The 22539-nt window shown below is 31.5% G+C and overlaps 1 protein-coding gene across 2 annotated transcripts; it reads left to right on the forward strand.

Annotated features, from left to right (window-relative positions):
* Positions 1–1524: 1524 nt before the first annotated feature.
* On the forward strand, positions 1525–20812 carry LOC146537824 (arf-GAP with dual PH domain-containing protein 1-like). 2 transcript variants are annotated; one of them, XM_085188043.1, is made up of 8 exons: positions 1525–1730; positions 12031–12256; positions 12902–13075; positions 14944–15036; positions 15930–16106; positions 16763–16998; positions 17352–17546; positions 18111–20812. In XM_085188043.1, exons 1-8 carry the CDS (start codon positions 1649–1651, stop codon positions 18173–18175), a joined length of 1248 nt encoding a protein of 415 aa, XP_085044169.1. In that variant the 5' UTR covers positions 1525–1648; the 3' UTR covers positions 18176–20812. The 2 variants fall into 2 exon arrangements, with proteins under 2 accessions (XP_085044169.1, XP_085044170.1); XM_085188044.1 differs by lacking the exon at positions 14944–15036 and having other exon boundaries at positions 1527–1730.
* Positions 20813–22539: the final 1727 nt, after the last annotated feature.

The raw sequence follows: 22539 nt of genomic DNA on the forward strand, positions 1-22539 counted from the left end.
TTATAATGACACTTCTTATAAAAAATATACTTATGACACAATGCTAAATACAAGTGTACTTTTTAATGGCACTTCAGGTAGAAAAGTACAGATGTAGAGCTTGATATCTTTTACCGGAAAGGAATAGAGATATCACAAACCTATTGGGCTTTTCATTATCACTTCAGAAACTTGTGTTTTTTTATACTCGTATATGTTTATTTAAAGACGATCTATCTGTACCTAATGCTAAGATTTTTTCTTTGGGCATCCATCACATTCATATTTCAGCTTATATGTAAAATTAGTCTTATGGTTCAATTTCTTCGCTCCGGCACCTGGCGTTGAGTTACGCCACTCAACACTCAGTGCTTCGAAAAAGTTGGGCTGAAAGTGGGAAACTTAACACTAGGTTCCTCTGCCCACTCTGCCTACTCTGCCTACTCTACATGGAAGACGGATGCATGTTTTATTTACTTTAAGTACTTAATGCATTATACAAGTTTATTAGATATTTAAGAATAAATGCAATCATGAGAAAATGTTTTTTAATAAAAATATTTTTTATTAGGAACTTAAATTTTATAATTATACCTAGAATTATAATAAGTGACAAACCACGTCCTAAATATTTTTTTTATATCTCGATATGTTATATGAATGAATATAATAGAGATATAATAAAATTATGTTTATGCCTATATATATATAGGTATATAATTATATAAATATATAGATATATTCTCACACCATTAGAAAACTATCCAATTAGTAAAATGCTTGATTGTGTTATCTAAGCAACTGTGTATCAACAACTTTCTTTTATTAAATAATAGGATGTGACTTCTTGTGTTTGATGAACTGAATTGACCTGGGAAACTATCGGCCAAGCAATCTTAGCTGATGAATGTATTTTATGTACTAACCCGTATTTATAAACCACTCTTAAATCTGAGATCGATTTTGAGATGCTGTTTTCATTATTTAAATATCAATGAATGAAGACGACATCTCAAGATCGATATCAAATTTGAGAGCGATTTGTAAACACTGGCCTTAGTTATCAACCACCTATTAAAACAATACGTAGTCTAAAATAAACAATACACAAACCCATACGATCTACTATAATATTTAATTCATGGCATTAATTATGCGAAACATTAATAGTGAGACTCTACTCTCGCTACAATTTACTATAAAATATAGTAGAGCTGGGTTTTTGTGCTCACTTCATTGTCTAGGTAGTAGGTACCAGCGAATTGTATAATGATGAACATGCCTACATAGAGTTTACGCGAGACGGTGCTTGTATACGTCGCGCACGTACTACGGCACGCTCACACGCGCTCACGAGACGTACACCACCACTACACCGCTCAGACGTCTACCCGTATAACACTACTCACTGATTTCATTCATATACCGAAACCAGACGTGTACTTCCGTCTCTATCTCGCTCAATGGAACACAATGGGGGGGAGAGAGATGAAAAACCCCTACTAGGTACCAGATAGCGTTTGTTGAACCAAATAGCCGCGTCGGTCGAAGTCTCACTCGCTCGCTCGCGCAGTAGCGGTGGACGCGTCCGAGGCGTGCGTTCGACATTCGGGCGGCGACGTACGCTTGTCGCTTAGCGTGTGTTCATTATTGATGCAAAACTTCCACGATGGTGGATCACAACGAGAAATTGCTCCAGGAGTTGCTCAAGAAGCCGGGGAATAATGTGTGTGCCGATTGTGGAAGCGAGGGTATGTGCCAGTGCTTTATTAGTGATACGGAATACGAAGCGTGGTATTTCTATGGGGTGTAGAATAGGCGGGGGGGCGTAAGTGCGTCCATGCTCGGAGTTCAGTGACCTCGACGTAAAATGCATTCAATGAAAACAAATCATCGACATTGACGAAACACAATCATAATGACGAAACTCACGGACGTATAGTAAATAGGGTAATGTAAGAACACTGTCATAGTTACGTTTCCGTTGTGGTACATATGGGGTCGCGGCTTCGCGCTTATTGAAAATATATTTCGTGTGACCCAAACCCATGGCCAGCACGTGTGCTTGTTGCTTGTGATGATGCTCTACAATTTCCTTTTCCTTCGCTATTTATCTATATTTTCGCTTATTTTACTTCTTTCTACGTTTTAATATAGATTTTTAATAATAAGGAAGGAAAGAGACGCATCTAAATGCCTTTATAACCATGTTATTACGGCTTCATGTGCTTTCAAATGTTATATTAAAGCTCTACTAGTATATTAACGGGCGATGTTTTAATAAACACTCGGGTGTTAAATTTTAATTAAATGAAATTATAAAGTATAATTTTCATACTTTCACATCTATTATATATTTAATTATAATTAATTAATTATATTTAATTAAGAATTTAGCAATTTTATATGGAGCAGATTTTTTTAATTAATAATTTTACTTCGAATGTCACATAAATATTAATTTATCCTATTATTATCGTATATTAAGCCTAATTGTAATTTAATCTCTAAAACATCTTTAAAAAGGCTATATAAGCTATAAATAAATAGCGCAGACATCACATTTGGCAAGCCATACTGTATTTTTGGCATTACACATCACGGTATACGTAACTTGTTATTAGTATTGTGTAGATACTAATTTGGTACTAAAACCAAATTGAAAAACATTAGCTTTAGAATTTATTTCTGTATAGAGGTCATTGTACATATGTCTTTATAGAGTCCATTCTGAGTTCGATTCCCACTTGGGACAATGAAATATTTAATATTTTCATTTCTTCACTCTAGTAAATGAGGCAAAGCGCGACGTTGAGTTACGCCACTCAACACGCATTGAGGAAAAGAGTGTCTCAACACTAGATTCAGGTTCCCTCAGCCTACCACATATAGATAAAATAAAATTCTCTCTACATATAAAGAAGAAGATATTTTTTGTTTAAAAAAAATGTATTTTCTTATTTGCTTGAAAAATGACATAATATGTCATAAATATAGTTTTTAATTATAAATCAAAATTTTACCCTAACATAAAGCTGAAATATATAGGAAATAACAGTAACTAATAGATAGAATAGCGGTTAGCGGTTAGCTAACTTCAAAATATTATGGTTTTTCCTCATGACTCATTGTAGAGCATGGTGGGGTGCAGCTGATACATGCACGTCCGAATACCACTTTCGAGTGACTCACCATAAAGAAAGAATTGGTGGTCGTAAATTTGACTCAAATGTTTTTCGTTTAGAGCCTAATGCCTGTTTGTTCTGGTTTCGCAACTAAAAAATTTTATCGTCTTATATTTAATGATTCTAACATTATTAGCTTACACAATGTAAGATGTAAATAAGTTTATTTGAATAGAAATTTCGCTTTATGTTATTATTGTTTTAAATATCGTTGTTAGTTTTAAATTAGTTATTCTTTAGGAATCTCTTATTATTTTATATATATAGGTAGGTCCTAGAACAACGTTCAACTAATCGATTCATATTCGTGCTTAAAATTCAAAACAGAAAAATCGATATTATATTTTTAAACAAAATCGATGACTTTTATAGCAATAGTTCTGTGTTATCACAGTGCTGGCCTTGAATACTTTCACTTGGCCCAAATAACGGCATTGTTGGTAAATTACTTGTTAGTAACTTCTAAAAGAACGTGCAAGTCTTTTAATATCCTGTTTAAGAAAGTGGCGCTTTAAAATAACTATTATTATATACTTCAACGAGTACTGAATAATTTTGGTTTATGTATGTTAATGTTATTTATATTTAACCGTTTACCTACTTAGATATTATTTCATAGGTATTTTGCAAAACGACCCCATGAACATACATATTTGCGGTTATTGTGGTTTTTTACAGTGTACTCTAATATAGACATATAATATAAGGTAATTACATGGAAAATATTTTAATTTGCCTGTAATAAGAGGCCAACTTATGCTAAAATAATTACTAACTGATTTGAGCAGCTTAGTCAGTTTTCATAAAAATATGTCAATCAAGTTGCCTTGATAAACTTACCCAAATCAAATAGATTATCTGACAACATGTTTAAAGAAAGAGTAATTTTAAAAATAAATATTGAAACTAGGGACAATTATAACTATTTGAAATTAAAAACAAATATCAATTAATCGACTAACTAATAAAACCTTCATTCGAGTATATTCTGTTTAAATAAGCAAAAATATCTATCATTCGTGAATAGAAACGAATAATTTATTCGTTATTCGTCATTCGAATAAATTTTGCCTAACTCTATGACCGCAGGTAGAGTGTTACATCGAATCTGTTAGTGTTGTAATATAGCCTTAGCTGTAGGCCAGTATTGTCTTAAACATTTGAATAAACACTCGTCTTACATTAGCATTAGTAATGGCTGTTGAAAACGATTTATTAGGTACTATAGGTAAATGTATTATTATATTATTATTTTTACTTATTTGCGGTGTACTAGTAACAGAGCGTTAAATTGAATAGGAACTATACAGTACGGACAAAGTAACACAAAAGATAAGAATATAATGACTTGTAAAAATCTTAACAGGAAAATTTACAAATAAATCATATTGTCTTTATTGGGATATCATAAATAAATAAATCCTAATAAATAAAGAACAATTAATACAACGTTACCAACTTGAGTTGTCTCTACCTTAAAAAGTGTCTCTACCTTATTTATAGCAGGTTTTACTCTTGTTTAAAGGATTTTCAATATCATTTTTCTAATTGAATGAAAGCTGCATTTCAAAAAAAAATACTGTCCAACTAAATGTCTCTCAAATTCCGTTGAAAATGTTTTCTTTTGTCTTTCTAAAATCCTAAATTCTTCACTGCCAATCGTATGCATTGTTTTAGGTTCTATTCTATTTTAATACCACTAAACATTTTATAATATATTGGCGCGAAAATAAGGAGACACGCAAAATGACAGATTCCAATTTCAAAAGTAATCTTTTGCTTATTTTTAATTGTAAAAGTATTTATGGCCAGACTAAGTATATGACGTAGAGCAGTTTAACAAAAGTTCATTAACCGCCTATCGCAAGTTAAATAAAAAAATCGTCAGTATTTGACCTTGTACGCCTATACAATTACATCAGGTAAGCTGCTTATAGCTGCTACTTCCAAATTTTAAGTATTGTTCATATTAATGTTAAATATTATGAAAGTAAACGTGACTTATTGTTTTTTTTTATCTATTATTATATTTCTAATGATTAAATCTACGTTTATTTATGCTTAATTACTTCTCATCTTTATAAAGTACAAACATTAAAATAAATAGAGGTCATATTCCGTTTCATTAATTATCATGATGGCTTTGATATTTGAGCGGCGCTAATTATTTGTATACTTAAATACTAAAATATTCTCCTAATTCATTATATATTATAATATTTAAGATATCAAAATAAATTAATTTCATTTCTTTATAATTGCTTCACTTTAAAAATAATTACCAAATTTTTACTAATGTTTTTAGAGGAAATTTTGTTGTGATTTCTCATTTTTTTATTTTATAAATATGAATCTTGGCAAATCATTTTTTTATGGACAAAGAGAACCCAAACACGATACCTTTATGCCGATATATGTTAGTGATAAGTAAGGTATCCTACAGACTCCAGATGGTACTGCAGTATCAGGTCAAGGATACCATGTGTAGGAAAAATTGTTGACAGGATGCAAAATGTGGAATCGACCAAAACACCACCAGTGAAAGTTGCTCTCATCGACTGGAAAAGAGTTGGGTTCTGCAAACGGCTGAACAATTTTTTTTTGAATCATGTGACATACCTACCAAACGGATAAACCCATTTTGATTTAGTTTTTTTTTTGTTTTGAAATGTGACTTAATTTAGAGTATTCTTAGTTATGGTTCTATAATATATGTTCATCCGTTTGAAGATTATTAGCACATTTCTAATTGTTAGTTTACTTTTAGAGTTCCTAGCGTCGAAAATGTTTAAATATTATCAATTATTTATAATTTCTTACAAATGCTTCACATTTTCTAGTCGATAGTAAATTTTCGGCTGTCTTGTCTATAAATAAATTACATAATATCTTATTAGCCAACAGACATTTATGTTCATCAACTCCATGTGCTAAATAGCGGGAGTATAAATAGACTATGTTTTGTCTGGAAGTCTGAGTCTACCTCTACATAAGATGTCTCATATACACATCAATACATTTTATTTTTTTTACCTTCTTTTCTTTATCTCTATATCTCTTTCTTTTTTTAGCTTAGTCAAAATTTGATAATGTGATTTGGCGTAGGTTGCTAAAAATACAGCATCCCAAAATCGAGCAAAAGCAGAGAAGGACTAAACAATAAATTCTTTGTATATGCTGGAAAAAAATCGCATAGTTTTTCGACTCTGAAGAGAGACATTAAAAGACGTATATTATCTAATCTATATATATAAAATCGAAAGGTCACTCATCACGAAATCTCAGAAACTACATGTGCTAGGAATCTCAAATTTTGCATAGGAGTTACTTATAGGACGTAGGTGCCCGCTAAGACGCGAATTTGCAATATTCGACTTCTAAGGGGTTGTTTTTGGGTCGAAAGTTTGTATGAAACTTCGTTACTACAAATGCTAGGAGTCTCAAATTTTGCATAGACGTCACTAGGACGTAGTCATGGAGACAGAAATTAATAATAACATAGTTCACGCGGGTGAAACCGCGAGCGGGCCGCTAGTATTCTATATATTCAAATGATATAATATATATAACCTTATATTTTTTGTATGTGTATAGATATATACTTAAATAGTGATTATTCCTAAAATTATTGTGGATTTTCATCATCCAAAAAGTTATTACGGGGATTATTACGGGGACGGAAAATATATACATTTGAAATATCTATTAATTTCTTCGTTGTGGCGCCAAGGCAAACGCGAAGCGTTGCCTCAAAAATTGGACGAAAAGTGAGAAACGAAATGTTTCGGTTTCCAAACGAAAGTTGGTATTTGAACGATACTAATTAAGAATTATGGCCATAATGACGCTATTTCTAATTACTTAAGCTAATAGAATTAATTGACTCTACCTATTCATTATCGTTATTTTCTTACTCAAAGAATTGACGCAATGTTTTTAGCATAAAACGTAAACATACAGCAAGTTGTTAATATATGTTTTTTATTTAAGTGAGATTACTTAATGAAACAACATGCTTCACGCTGTATCCCGCACAGCTACAGCAGGGTAGGCAGATGGAACCTGGAAATCTACAGTAAAGCTAAAGACACTTCCGTTTCCCACTTTGCCGCTGCCGAATTGCGTGTTGAGTAGCAGAACTTAACGCCGTACACGTAATTCAAATATTTCATTTCCTAACGCTCTGGCCCTTGCGTCATGATAATGACTCACGACTGGAGTCAAAGATTATGAAACATCACGCTGATATTGTCTATTCAGATGTTCCAGGATATTACGTAGAAAAATTATTTTCGTTGTTTATATCGTAGAGATAGTAGCGTTTGGCGCTCCTTTCTCTCGGACTATCCCTCTAGGGATAAAGCGTGAAGCTGCGTATGTATGTCTGTATGTATATAGTTATCATAAAAACATTTATTTATTTTTTTTATTTAAATCCTTTTTTTCCTTTTTCTCACTAAATATAATTATAATAGAACTATGTATACAAATTTCACCAAGTTTTTTATTGTTTAAAATCACACAAGAAGATTTACCTACAACTGTTATGATCCCAACATGCCGTGTTATTTACGATTAGAGAGGCCGCATGCGCGTGTTCGTGTGCGTGACGTCGTATCTGTGTGCCCTAGTAAACATATAACATTGTATTTTTTTTTTTATGGAAAAATGACAAGGCAAACGAGCGTTCGGGTCACCTGATGATGATTGTATTTGTAATATTGCAAAACATTATATCTAGAATTAACCTAAAAAGAGTATAACAGGACTAAAAGATACCTTGCGGGAGTCTAGAATCTATTTCGAGTCGACCCTCGCGTTGTACGTTTTTAATAGCGCGGAGTCAGGAGTTAGGAGTAATCATGTCGTTCATAGGTTAGGTATGTCAAAGTGTAACACACACGTGGACAGGTGATTTCTTGTTTTTTTTTAATTGTATTGTTTGTATTAGAGCTATCGTATACAATTGTACGCGTAGAGCACTTTTGTATTGTTATTGTATAAGAAATAGCTTTTTATCAAGCCCAGAGATAACTAATAGGTTCTTTTCGGTTTCCATTTCTTAGGTGATCTAGTTACCAACTTAGGGGAAGATGGGGTAAGACGGGGACCTTAAGGGATTTCATAAATAAAACCCCCTTTTTTCAATTGTACAATGTAGGAACTATTTTTAAAAAAACAACCAGACTTTCTTCTATAATTATAATCAGTCAAAACAAACAAATATATAATTCTTCTTATAAAAAAATCAACTTAAAAAAAATTGGTGAATCTCCCCATCTTACCCCACCTATAGGGCAAGATGGGGTACCCCCTTGGATAAGATGGGGTATAGAATACTTAAACGTCATCATCTTCACAAACAGGGCAAATATGGACAGCTTCGTAATCGTTTATTTTCCACTCCTGCACAACCACATTGCGCCCAATTACCGCATCTCTGGCAAGTTATCCATCCTTCAGTAGACTCAGAATACAAGCCGTAGCAGTAGTAGGCATTCTGTATCTTCGTCATCTGATATATTAGCTCTTCCGTCATCTACATGGTTTTTTTTGGATCTCTTATTTGTGTTGTTAGTTTCTTTTTGTTTGTTAGGTTTCGGTTTACAGTTTTATCTTTCCGCTAATTCTGTTTTATATGGAGAAGCAGTAATAATAGTCTTTGCGTGTATCTTTGCACTTTTTTTTGTCTTTTTTTGACCGTTCGTAGATAAGACGTAAACTTTTTTCGGGCTTACCAGATGGAATGCTGCATTATCAAAAGAATTATTATCTGTTGCTTCCCCTTCAGCATTCAATTCGATTTCAGTGGCATCTGCAGCAATGACGTCATCACGGTAAAAATGTGTGCATTATAAGGCGAGATTCCACATACTTTAAATGCATTAATTGCAGTTGGCATTGTTGGTGCCGTATAAAGCTTGTCCGAAGATTTCAGCCACTTGAAATTGAGAAACTACTTTCCAAGGATTTGATATTAACTTTGCTGTTAGAGCCTGATCATAAAAAAATACTCAAAGGCCCCATAAGACCAACATCTGCTGGCTGAAATTTGTGGTAGGAAGCATATTATTGTCACAGCATGTTTACGTGCTTATCGATTAACTGCAAATTTTAGGTGTGAGAGGCATGGCCACCTAAAATCAACATGACTGGGTTGGTTTTAAGAGTTATTCTTTTATAATTTCGAGGCCTACAGACAAAGATTACAGATTATCTATATAAAAATATAAAGTTAACAACACAACTAGTAATGATAATTTTGAATTAAATCCAAATCCAAAAAGAAAAACAAATTAGCGGATAAGACGGGGTTGGTACCCCGTCTTGCCCGCCAGTAGGTACCCCATCTTTCCCAAACTGGACTTATAAGTTGTATAATTTTTTTTGTGGGTATTAATCAAAGCAAGCAAGGAATAAATTAATGAGTTTAGAGTAATAAAATAAATAAACATCAATAAAAAATATATGTCACGCATCTTGTATATCGTATATCATGAACAGTCACGCACTTTATATATGTCAATAATTAAATAAAACCACTTTAAATTTAAAAAGCATGCATTACAAGTAGGAACATATTTTCTCCGACGAAACTTTTTGTGACACTAACAAGTACCACTATATACTAACAAATGGCATAAAAACAAATTTTGTAGTGACACTGCATTATATGTTTTCATAGGGTCCCCATCTTACCTCGCCACCCCGTCTTACCCCACCTTCCCCTACTAGTTAGTTTTTTAACATTTTTTTAACTTGGATGGTTTTCAATGAGGCGCGGGTTCAAATCTCGCTACATTCAAATTTTAATAAGTAAGTTTTCTTTAATAAGTAGTTTTCTTAATAAGTACTTATATTATTAGTTATTAACTAGATTGCCTGAAAGGACGCTAGTTAATACTTTAGGTTTTCACTATGTCTTAAGTATACGAAGGTCATTTAATTCAATAACCACTACCAACTATTTTTAAATGTCTGCTATTAAAATTCTTTTGTAAAGTACATATTTTAATAATCGTTTTATTGATTACTAGCGGACGCGCGCAGCTTCGCTTGCATATTTAGGGGTGAATTCTAATAAACCACGAAACATGTGTTCAATGAAATATTTTTAAGAGTCTAAATTTCAAATTTTATAAAAATCGGTGGCGATTTAAAGATTTTTCCATATTAACTTTCAACCCTTTATATGCACCCTTAGGGGGTGAATTCTAGAAAACCATGAAACACATGTTCAATTATATATTTTTAAGAGCCTAAATTTTAAATTTTATAATAATCGGTGGCGTTTTAAAGATTTTTCCATACAAACTTTCCACCCCTTATTTGCACCTTTAGGGCATGAATTCTAGAAAACCATGAAACATGTATTCAGTTAAATACTTTTAAGAGTCTGAATTTCAAATTTTATAAAAAATGGTGCCGATTTAAAAAAAATCTATACAAACTTTCAACCCCTTATTTGCACCCTTAGGGGGAGAATTCTAGAAAACGATGAAACACGTATTCAATTAAATACTTTTAAAAATCTAAATTTCAAATTTTATAAGAATCGGTGCCGATTTAAATTTTTTTTCATATAAACTTTCAACCCCTATTCCACCCCTTTAGGGTTAAAATTTTTCAAAATCCCTTCTTAGTGGATGTCCAGATTACGAAAGTAAACATCTGTCCAAATTTCACGTTTCTACGCACAGCGGTTACGGCTGTGCGTGCGTCTTACCTCAGTCAGTGAGGACAAGTCCTTTTATATATATAGATGATTTTATTGTTTCTACTCAGTTTTCGTATAGTAATGGTTACTTCTGTAAAAATATATTTTTTTAACCTTCACGCTGTATTCTGCATGCAGCAAGGTAGGGTAGAGGGACGAGTCTAGTGTTAAGACACTCCAATTTTGACGAATTATGGAAACATTTAACGAATTCTGTAAATATTGAGATGAGTGGCGGAACTCCACACTGCACACCAGAGCAAAGAAATAAAAATATTAAATATTTCATTTCCTCGAGTGGGGATCGAACCCACAACTTGTATTTACAGTCCCACACTTGTGCCCCCTACGCCACGTCTGGCCTAGATTCTTTGTGTCAATTTTTAAATATCACGTTGACAAACAAGAAAAGAAAAGGTGTTTGTATAACTAATTACGTGTACAGTTGATTACGATTAGATGTCGAGTGTTTGATAATATTGTACATCAACGTTAAATCCTCTTCGACAAAACAAATACTTTTCAAATGGACATTCCTTTGTTTTTGAAATTTAAACTACTCAAATGTCACATGTTTTTTAACTTTAATAAATATGCTTATTGCGATATACACTCTTTTAAAATATAAATATACACTAAATGTAGATAAACAAGAGTAAGTAAATATTTTGTTGTCCATTTGTAGTGTAGAGGCATAAGTGTGCAACTTTTGTGGGTTCGATTCCCATTCGAAGAAATGTATAATAATAATATTTTCATTTCTTCGATCGGATAGCAAGGCAAAGCGCGGCGTTGAGTTCCGCCACTCAACACGCAATTCGCGAAAGTGGGGAACGAGAGTGTTTCAATAGAAACGTCGTGTTAATACTGGGTGCCCAGGATATAGCGTGAAGCTATAACAAATAAATAAATAAAAAGTATCTTATTATCAACAGAAATATGCATTTCATTTGTTTCTTTTATTCTATTTTTATATTGACCTTAATATATTATTAAATCACAGATAATACTTAGTAATACAATTATGAAATATGTTTATTTAACATATGTAATAAGTTAAATAATATTTAGTGAAAACAATTTACAAGTAAAAAAATTAAAATTTCTATATAATATATAGAATTTTATTATTATTATATTTATTTTTAGATCCCGACTGGGCCTCGTACAACCTTGGTATCTTCATCTGTATGCGTTGCGCCAGCATCCACCGCGGTATGGGGGCTCATATCAGCAAAGTGAAACACCTGGAGCTGGACCGCTGGGAAGACTCCCAAGTGCAGAGAATGAAGGAAGTCGGGAACGTCGCTGCAAGACACAAATATGAAGAAAGAGTTCCTCCGTGTTACAGACGACCAAAGAAAAATGATCCACAGTGGGTATTTGTAGAATTTTTCTCTTTAATAATAATAATTATACGTATTTATAAAGTTGTACTCTAACTGTGATACGCGACAGGTTATGGGTTCGATTCCCACTCAAGGAGAGTTATCCCTCTGACTACCCTGCTACATGCGGGATACAGCGTGAAGCCGAAAAAAATACATAGAAGGATGTCGCAATTAGTCGCAAGGAATGAATTCCTTTATTTTCTCCGTTCTAGACGCCAGGTCCACCATGTCTAGACACTAGGTCCTCTCTGTCTCTCCTATTAGGTGAAAGAAGCTGCTTTATTTCTAATTATTAATTTTATTTTATAGACATGCGTGTGAATGTTGGTATAGTAAAAATAACAAAAGATAACCTATATGCGCTATCACGGCATTATCAAATACCCCATCGAATAAACGTTGCTTTTTGATAAATATCGGAAATGACATCGTAAAAGTCTTATGTTGTTTTGTTTATGGGATATAGTTATCCATTTTATTATTATATCAGAACTATTTTTTAACGTATTTTTATTTTATTAATACTAGGTTCCCTCTACTTACCCTGCTGTGCGCAGAATACAGCGTAAAGCTTAGTTTATGTTTATATAAAGGTATTTAAAGTTTTTAATTATAATATACTCTTTCAGGGTTTTGATAGAGCAATGGATACGCGCCAAATATGAGCGTGAAGAGTTTTGCCATCCAGAACGCCAAAGCTACCTATCAGGGACCATGGAAGGATTTCTAATGAAACGTGGCAAAGAGGATAGCAAATATCAACTGAGGAAATTCATTTTGAGCGAAAACGAGGACACATTAAAGTAAGTCTAGAATAATTAAGTCTAGAATAATAAGTAAGTCTATAATAAGTAATATGTGTATTTTTTCAAAAGAATCTAGAGTCAACTTGCTATCTAATTTAATTAATTAATTAATTTAACATGCATGTTTGTGTCATTGCCATCTCGATCTCATTTATGTTTGTCCATTAAACAAGAGAGTTATAGGTGACCATCAGCTATTGTTTAATCCAATCGCTTTACATTGACATTCATCTAGGTTCGTATTTATAAATCGTTCCCAAGTCTGAGATCGCTCTTGAGATGTCGTTTTCATTTATAGAGGGAAAGCGCATCTCAAGATGGATTTCAGAATTGAGAGCGGCTTATAAATACCATTAGATTTACGCTTAAACGGTACTCTATTGTTTATCAAGTACAAACCGCGGCTACAATATTATTTCACCATGTGATGAAATAACTAAACAATCTATATAAGCATTTCTTATTTAATCTGTGCTCTTGTCAAGAAACGCGAATGTTGTTTACCAAATTTTTCCGATGATAAGAAAGATTAAGGTATAAAGTCCGTCTTCCACGGCCGTTTGCACAATTACTGTAACATTGTATTTAATTACATTCTATTCTATTATAATCGAATATATGGAATTGATAAAGCTTGTAGAAAAGTTGAGGACGTTATGTCATTATTAGCGTAGGAATAATTGGGAAAGGGGTGGTATGTGCCCACCCCAGAAATAATTTACAAAAAAAGATCTGAAGGGTTATGTAACTTTAATAAGAGGTCAGTTACGAAATGCGCCGTGTCGTACTTATATATTTTATACTAAATCTTCCACATCTCTACCGCTACGTCAACCTTAAACAAATATTGACCGCCGACGTACACACACACTTATCTCGGAATTTGCTATGACAGTTTTAATTCACTTACGTCTATTTATAACCTGTGTCAAATGACTTCAAATTGAATGCTGATTAAAAAAAAACAATTTTTTTTTTTAAACTTGCTATAGAAAAACGACTGCAGTTATAACTCATAAGTCATTTATGACGCTACGCCGTTTTATTAAATTAGTGTTTTTTAACGTCACTTTATATAACGACGACATTTAAAGGTAATAAATACGCATTATCCCCATTAGCTATACCGCTAACTGTTTTATGCACCTGATGGTACTCTGTACGGAGTATTGACGTCACCGAGCCTACGTCTAGCCTACGCAAACTCCACATCGTCATAGACACAAGTAGTTTTATTGCGTAGTTTAACTATAAATTGCTTAAAGATAAAAATGATTTATTTATTATACAACCAATATTTTTACGTAGAAACATTTTATAGCTTTTCCATTGATTTCTTTTATAGATAGCAGCAGCGTACGAGATTTATATACATAATTGTTAATTATAAGCATTTTTTTATTATTATTTTTCTTTGTTCACTAAGCAAGGCCAAGTCGAAATAAAAAAGAAAAGCACTATGTGCCTATTCTTGGAATGCTGTAACCAATAATAAAAAGTATCTTGAATGTATTCTGCATAATTATATTCATTATATACGTTTAAATATTTTAATAAATACAAAGAGTTTGCGTGTTATCTCGATTAAATTACATTTTACTCAAAAATAAAGATTTCTTTGAATCATTTAAAAGTTTATTGCGCCAATATAAAATTTTAATAAAAACGAAACGCCGTTATTTTGTGCACCAATTCATATAAAGCTATGTCTACACGATATCAAGAATGTTAGTAATAGTTTTTTTTTCGAATATTTTGTATTATATTATTAAATAAAATCAAATGCAATATTAGAAAAGGTAATTTTACAAAAACATATATTTTAGAGTGGTATATGTTTTCTCTCAATTCGGAATGGTTCTTAGGTATCAACACGCGTCCGACGGCTGTAGCCGTGCTTCGGGTTGTCTCGGTCGGATTTTTGACCATCTCCGACTCAAAAACTTGGGTCGTTTGAGGTAAGAAGCGAGATTTAACGATAATAAGCACAATTTTAGGTACCGTGTTTTTAAGTTCTAGATCATTCGATCGAAATTATGGATCGATTTCGTATATCTATATAATAATATACATATATTATGCCTTATTTCTAATTAGGAACACTATACTGTTTATGAATCTCACTAAAGTAATTTATGGGATTACCTACTTAGAAATAGTGAGTTAAATGCTTGCACGAACAAGTCATGTATAATTTTACCATACTCATCGTGAGCTTATTCATTTTTGTCGACTTTGCCTTGTATGTGCTGAATGCTAATCATGTTTCATTAACAAGCTTACCGTTGGGATTGTGTATGCTTTATCACAGACGTCATTGGCAAATATACGTTCATAAAATTAACATATAATCTAAAAATATACTACTACTAATCTATATGTTTTTTAACTGAAATATTCTTGTGTAAATCCTAACAGTAAGCAACATGACAGAATAATATAATTATGAGGTTTTGGATTTATATATATTTTATTAGAATATAAATGTATAATTTAATTTTACAAAAATTCCACTATTGTATTTAAAAGAAACAACTTATACATAACCGAACAATAGTTACATCGACTCTTTTTATTTTATTTTTTTATATTTAATATATTTATTTAGCTTATTAATATTTATATATTCACAGCACGCACTTAAATATAAGTAATTACATATTTAGAATATTTTATACTACGCACATAGGTATATTTCAACACAATTTCCTATAGCAAAAAATCAGTATATTTATATAATAAATAAATACAAACCATAATATTTGCCGCGTAATTCAACAACTACCAAACAAAAATAGCTTTATTGTAATACATAATGTATTTTATTCTTTATTTCGTAAATTTCCCACAGATATCACGTGAAGGAACATAAAGAGCCGAAAGGTGTTTTGAAGCTGTCGGAATTGAACGTTTCGTTCGCGCCGGCCAAGATCGGTCACATGAACTCGATGCAGTTGACGTTTATGAAAGACGGCTCCACCAGACATATCTATGTGTATCATGAAGACGCTGAAGTTATTAATAACTGGTACTTTTTATTTGTCTATTTATTTTTTCAGTTAAGTTAGGTTCACTCTGTATCCCGCACATGGGCTGTATCCCGGCATAGGGTAGCCAGCAGGAGTTAGTATTAAAACACTCTGCCTTATATATTAAAATATAAATAAATATTAATTAATTAATATTATTTTAATATATTTAAAAAAGTTGTGTTTAAAGACAAAAATATTTTATTGGCTCCACATTTTCATGCATATAGGTAGTAGAGTATGCAGAAGGAATCTGTAACATATCAAAACTGGAACTAAGCAGGTTTTGCAACTGCCACCTTTAGAATTGGCTTGGACGTTAGCTAATTAAGCATACATTCTTATCGAGCTCGAACATGAAAACACTTATTTTATTGGTTTTCATTACTGCGTGTGTAGTTTGACGTGTTAGGTATAGCTCTACTTAGACTGGCCATAAATACTATTACAAATTAAAAATAAACAAAATATTACTTTTGAATTTGGAATCTGTCATTTTGATACGATTGTTCATTTTGTTTCCTTGTTTTCGCGCCAATACAATGTAATATTTTATTGTGGAATGGGGTTATATAGAGAAGCGAATCGCGGTGATTGCATTAGATAAAGTAGGCAAGTATAATAAAAAAATATATAATTTACTCTCATATTACAGGTATACAGCAATACGCTGTGCAAAGCTCCATTTGCTTCAAGTAGCGTTCCCTTCAACCCCTCAATCGGATCTCATACTTCGTTTACCTAAAGATTTCGCAAGAGAAGGCTGGCTGTGGAAGACGGGACCGAGGCCATCTGACGTACACAGACGTCGTTGGTTCACACTTGATAATAGAAAACTAATGTATCATGATGAACCTTTGGACGCTTATCCGAAAGGCGAAATATTTATAGGTAAAGCCATAGATTAATATGTTAATTGTTTGTGCAGATAATGATTAAAAGAACAATAAATAATTTTTTTGATTGTCATATTTTCTGAATAGATATAATTTTAAATTACAATTTCCATTTTGATTAACAATAATTGTATTTAGTTAATATTTTGAAAAACTCTACATTACTAAAGAGGCTGTCACGTCGTGGCGCCACTCACGACAATTACGTTTGCTACTGTAACGCAATAGACATGAGTTTGATTCTCACTCAGGGGAATGATAATTTTCAAATTATTTCAATTTACCCACTTGTAAATATAAAGACCCATCCCTCAAATCTTTTTTTACATTCTCTACTAAAAATTACAGGCCACGAATCCAACGGCTATCACATAAAAGTATCGAACACTGGCAACGGTTGTAAAGAAGCAAGGTTCCCATTCCACTTGGTGACACCAGAACGGACATTTTGTCTTGCCGCAACCACGCATGAAGACAGAGCCGGATGGCTCTCAGTTATACAGCAAACTTTGAAACGACCACTCACACCGCAAGATTCTACTAGTAAGTATTACCATAGATATTGATTTAATGTTTTTGTGTGTGTTTTAATTATCGAATTGTTAAAATACATAGTTTGTTTTTATTGTTTTGTTTAATGCAAAAAAAAGTTGATTGTATTTATATTAATTGTCAAAGCCTTTAATTATAATATTATCGCATGACTACAGTCAAATAACTATTACATTGCATTTAAAATAATAAAAATTCTACCATTTTCAAAGGTGTAAAGAATTACTAAATTAATTTAAAATTATAGTTAATAGCTCATAAACTTAACACGGGGTACATACATTTTATATTATCTGTTTGTCTCGTTAACTAACAGTCCTTCATAATTAACAAACGCATGAACATTAATTATATTTTAGAAATGTATTATTATACGTAAATATAATAAAAAGAATAATACTTATAATAATAGAGAATAAATGATCATAAATATTAATTAGCTGTGTGCGTGAGCGTGTGACGTTTTGTGTTGGTTTTTTTTTATCTGTTTAACCGCCGTAACAGTTTTTATTTTTTACACTTTAAAGGTTATAATGTATTTCTTTTCTTTCTCAGTCGAAGCGACACTTGTTCGCAAACGCACAACGTCAAATTCAATCAGCATATTCTCTGGAAGGTAGTTAAATTACTATATATTTTTTAATCGTAGGTATATTAAGTTCACATTAAGATAATAAGGCTAAAGCCTTATTCAAAATTTTCTCATGCCTACATAATTTGTAAACTTCATTCATTATCATATGTGTATATAAATATTAAATAATATTAAAATTATGTTATTTTGACCTATTTAATTTGACATGATAAGCAATTCTGTTTTTTTTTATTTAAATTTTGTTTTAGTCAATTAATTTGATTTGTATATAAATTAATTATCTTTTATTTATTGACAATAACCTTTTTATTGAAGATACTGAATCTATGATTTATAAATATAAATTATTTTAAATATAAAATAAATAATTAATTAATATCCTAACGAATTTCACAAAACATACATATATGGCCACTTATATAGTAAATGACATTGTAATGCATTCGCAACGACCCAAGCTCTACGCACAAAGTAATATTAGTAAAAACTAAAACCATCACTGACTTTAACCTCACATTTTATAAATTTATATAAAAACATGTATTTAGAAATTTAGTTTCTTTTTGTTAATAGCCGTTTCGTAATATTATAAAAAAATGTAGTCACTTCTTCCATGCAATTAAAAGTAATTGTTATTTGCTTTAGTAAAGTATTTTAAGATTTATTTAAAATACTTTAATTCCAATTACGTCGTGGCGCAGTAGCATGGCGTGGCTATAAAAGCGACGGTTGTGGATTCGTCTACCCACGGGAGATTGAATTATTTTCATTTCCGTGCTCTGGTAAGAAGATAACAATAAATATCGCCACTTAACACACAATGCCTCGGAAATTGGAATTACATTGGATTGTCTTAACAATAGGTTCCCTTTGTCTACCCTGTTTTATACGGATTACAGTGTGAAGCTAAATAAATAAAATATTTTTTTCTCATAATTTACTTTATAATATTTTATTAAAATAGATTCATTCACTATAATTACATATAAAAATATAATAAGCACAACTGTATATATTATATGGAAAAATATTTTTATTGGTTAATGCTCATGATGTTTAAAAAAAACTCTTGCTCTCTTGTTCATATTGAAAAGACATTCTACAGGGACTGTGTGTAAATTAAGCTTGGATATAAACACAAGCAACAATATAATGGTATATACTTAGCGCTAGCGTAGAAGCAATATACAGTAAATAGGTCGTATGTCATAAAATCATAATCATATTTGATAGAATAGAAGAGAATAGAGAAGAGAATCATTAGAATATTATTATGAGAAAAAAATATAGTGATATATATGAAGCTAATGCTACATTTCATTTTAATTATTAAGGGAGAAATTATTATTTTTTAATACATCTACAACCGAAATTCGGGATTTGATCCTACACAATATTGTGTAGGATCAAATCCCGAATTTCGGTTCAAATCCCGTGTATTAATAATAGCCAATCAAGTTAAAATGGTTAATTAATTTAATCGACTATTTTGTATAAAAGAGTTAACCATGGAATCGTCTACTAATATCACAAGTATTAAAATAAGACAAATGGAATGGTCGTTGTGATGGTATACTGTGGAGTGTGAAATAGATTATAAATATCAGGCAAATTAACGTTATTTATTAATTTTATATCAAAAACTGTGACAAAAACAAGGGAATTATTTTATACTATGTATATCGTAGACAATTCTAATAATATTAGTCTGATATAACATGAAAAAAATAATTAATTCGTAAATTAATATTTTTGTAGCGTAATGTAATTTGAAATGCCACATTATAATATCAGTAACAGTAAAGTTTTATTAATATTGATAATCGGCACAGACTATATCTGTTAATTTAGAACTATTAATTAATATTATTATTATTAATGGAACCGTATTTAATACTAAACATATTATTATGTATGTAGTAACGCAATAAAGTAGTATACACACAGTGTTTCTAATTAATTAGTAATACTCTGAAATTCACTGGTAATTATAATTTTGACGTTTCATGCTCCAATTTTAATAGTATATATAAGTAAAAACCATTTAAAAAGAAATAAATTTCTTTCAGTTCTACGTTCATTATGAGCAATAATAATTTTTATATATTCATATTATTAATATAATTTCTGTAATTTAATTACAAATGGTAGTGAAGTTATGCGAATTTAGAGAAATGATATTTCTTGCTTAGTAAAATATTTTGGTCGTAATCTCAGTGTATTGCTTGGTAATCTTAAGATGCGATTCAATAGTATCAAATAAGTTTTATTATATTGAATTTAAACTAGAATCAAGTAACTCGGTTGGTTTGGCCGTAAATTAATAATTGTCGTTTGTTTAATATGATATGTACCTATGCTTAATAAAATTACATATTATAGGTACTCTACAATAATTGAATGTTTCATAATTCAATAATTAAATGTTCGGCAGAAAGTGGGTAACGGAGTGTCTTAACACTATGTTCCCTCTGCCTACCCTGCTGTATGCGGGGTACAGCGTGAAGCGGATTTATTTATTTTATTTAAATTTAACCTCTTTTAAACGATTTAGCGATAAACCGAGAAGCTTACATAGGTATGAAAATAATATTTTATATTAACAAAAAATAATAAAAAGGAAAGGAGTATTGTAAGAACAGATTAAAATTATGCTTGCGATGATATACACTACCGTTCATAAGTATTTGCCCAGTGTCGTTTTAGAGAATTAAAGTATTATGAACGAATACATGATCGACATAACTATATATTTTAGCTATGACACTACACGATAAACGACTGAATCTGTTAAATTAACACTTATACTAATATTTAATTGAACAAAGTTGATTTTATTCAAATCTGAAAATAGTCGCATTGCGGAGCCTGATGGTATATTTGTTATATTAAGAGATTTCATGTAATTTTCACTTATTGATTATTATTTATAGTATAAAGAGAACTATATTTTTGCACATAAAAGACTAAATATTAATAAATTCGTTTTTTAACAGCCTTCATAAGCGTATCTACTCAAGACTATTAAATTTGTTGTTGAGAAATCCTTCTCGTAGTCATATTTTGAATAAAATGGTGAAAACTAAAGAACTATCTAATAAAATACGTTCTATGATTATTAGTTCACATAAATTAAATAAAACTAATCGCGAAATTGCCGCAATATTAAAAATATCTCGAAGAACAGTAGACTACAACGTGAACAAATATCTAGACACTAACAGTTACATTAACAAAAAACGAACTGGACGTCCCCGTAAGACTACTAACAGTGAAGATCAATTCATAGCATTGACCAGCCGACGCAACCGAAAACTAACTGCACCAGAAATTGCAGCACAATTTAACAAATCCAGATAAGATTCCGTTAGTACTTCCACTGCCAAAAGGCGGCTCATAGAAGCAGGTCTTTCAGGAAGAGTAGCGGTAAAGAAACCACTTCTTAGGCGTCAAAATAAGGTAAACAGACTTCAATGGGCTCGTGAACACCAAAATTGGATACATGACGAGTGGAAACGTGTATTGTGGAGTGATGAATCAAAATTTGAAGTTTTTGGTTCGAAGAGACGAGTATTTGTACGCCGAAATTTAACAGAACGGATAATAGATGCTTGTATAGTGCCTACAGTAAAACATGGAGGAGGCTCTGTGATGGTTTGGGGCTGTTTTGCTGCAAATACAACTGGTGATCTAATAAAAATTACGGGAATTCTCAAAAAATACGGATACAAAAAAATACTCCAAGACAATATGACGTCTTCTGGTGTTCGATTAATCGGTAAGAACTTCATGTTTCAGCATGACAATGACCCTAAACCTTCTTCTAATCTATGCAAGAACTATTTGAAAGACTTAGAGCGGAAAGAGTACTAAAGGTTATGGTATGGCCATCGCAATCCCCTGATCTCAATCCTATAGAATTATTATGGGATAAATTAGACAGAGAGGTGCGAAAAGAATGCCCCACTTCCACCACACATCTCTGGGATATACTGCAGAAGGAGTGGAATGTAATTGATCCTGGTACCTATCCTACCTGATAAAATTAATTGATAGAATGCCTAAACTCTGCGCAGCGGTAATAAAGGCAAAAGGCGGATATATTGATGAAGGCAAAATTTAATAAATAATCTAGCTAAAACTTAACATTTTTTTGCATAACAAAACTAAATTTATTATAAGGAATAAAATCTTAATAATACAAAATTGTTTCAGTTGTTTTTTTTTTCTAAAACACATTTATTCCTTAGTGGGCAAATACTTTTGAACGGTAGTATAAATGCTTAATAACCGGTAATACTGAAAAAAAAAAACATTTATATGGATGTATTGAAAGCTAGGACGCTACCAAAAAGGTAGAATAATATTTTAAAATTAACATATACTTTA

This window comes from Heliconius melpomene, chromosome 7, assembly GCF_056956725.1.
Source record: "Heliconius melpomene rosina isolate 202511_hmr_F chromosome 7, ASM5695672v1, whole genome shotgun sequence".
NCBI lineage: Eukaryota > Metazoa > Arthropoda > Insecta > Lepidoptera > Nymphalidae > Heliconius > Heliconius melpomene.

What these genes read in the sequence shown, in the direction of transcription:
- LOC146537824 (XM_085188043.1), top strand. Translation starts at nt 1,649, where the DNA reads ATGGTGGATCACAACGAGAAATTGCTCCAGGAGTTGCTCAAGAAGCCG. An exon ending in AAAAACTTGGGTCGTTTGAG is followed by an intron (nt 15,037 to 15,929) that starts GTAAGAAGCGAG and finishes AATTTCCCACAG; the next exon opens with ATATCACGTGAAGGAACATA. An exon ending in GCTGAAGTTATTAATAACTG is followed by an intron (nt 16,107 to 16,762) that starts GTACTTTTTATT and finishes CTCATATTACAG; the next exon opens with GTATACAGCAATACGCTGTG.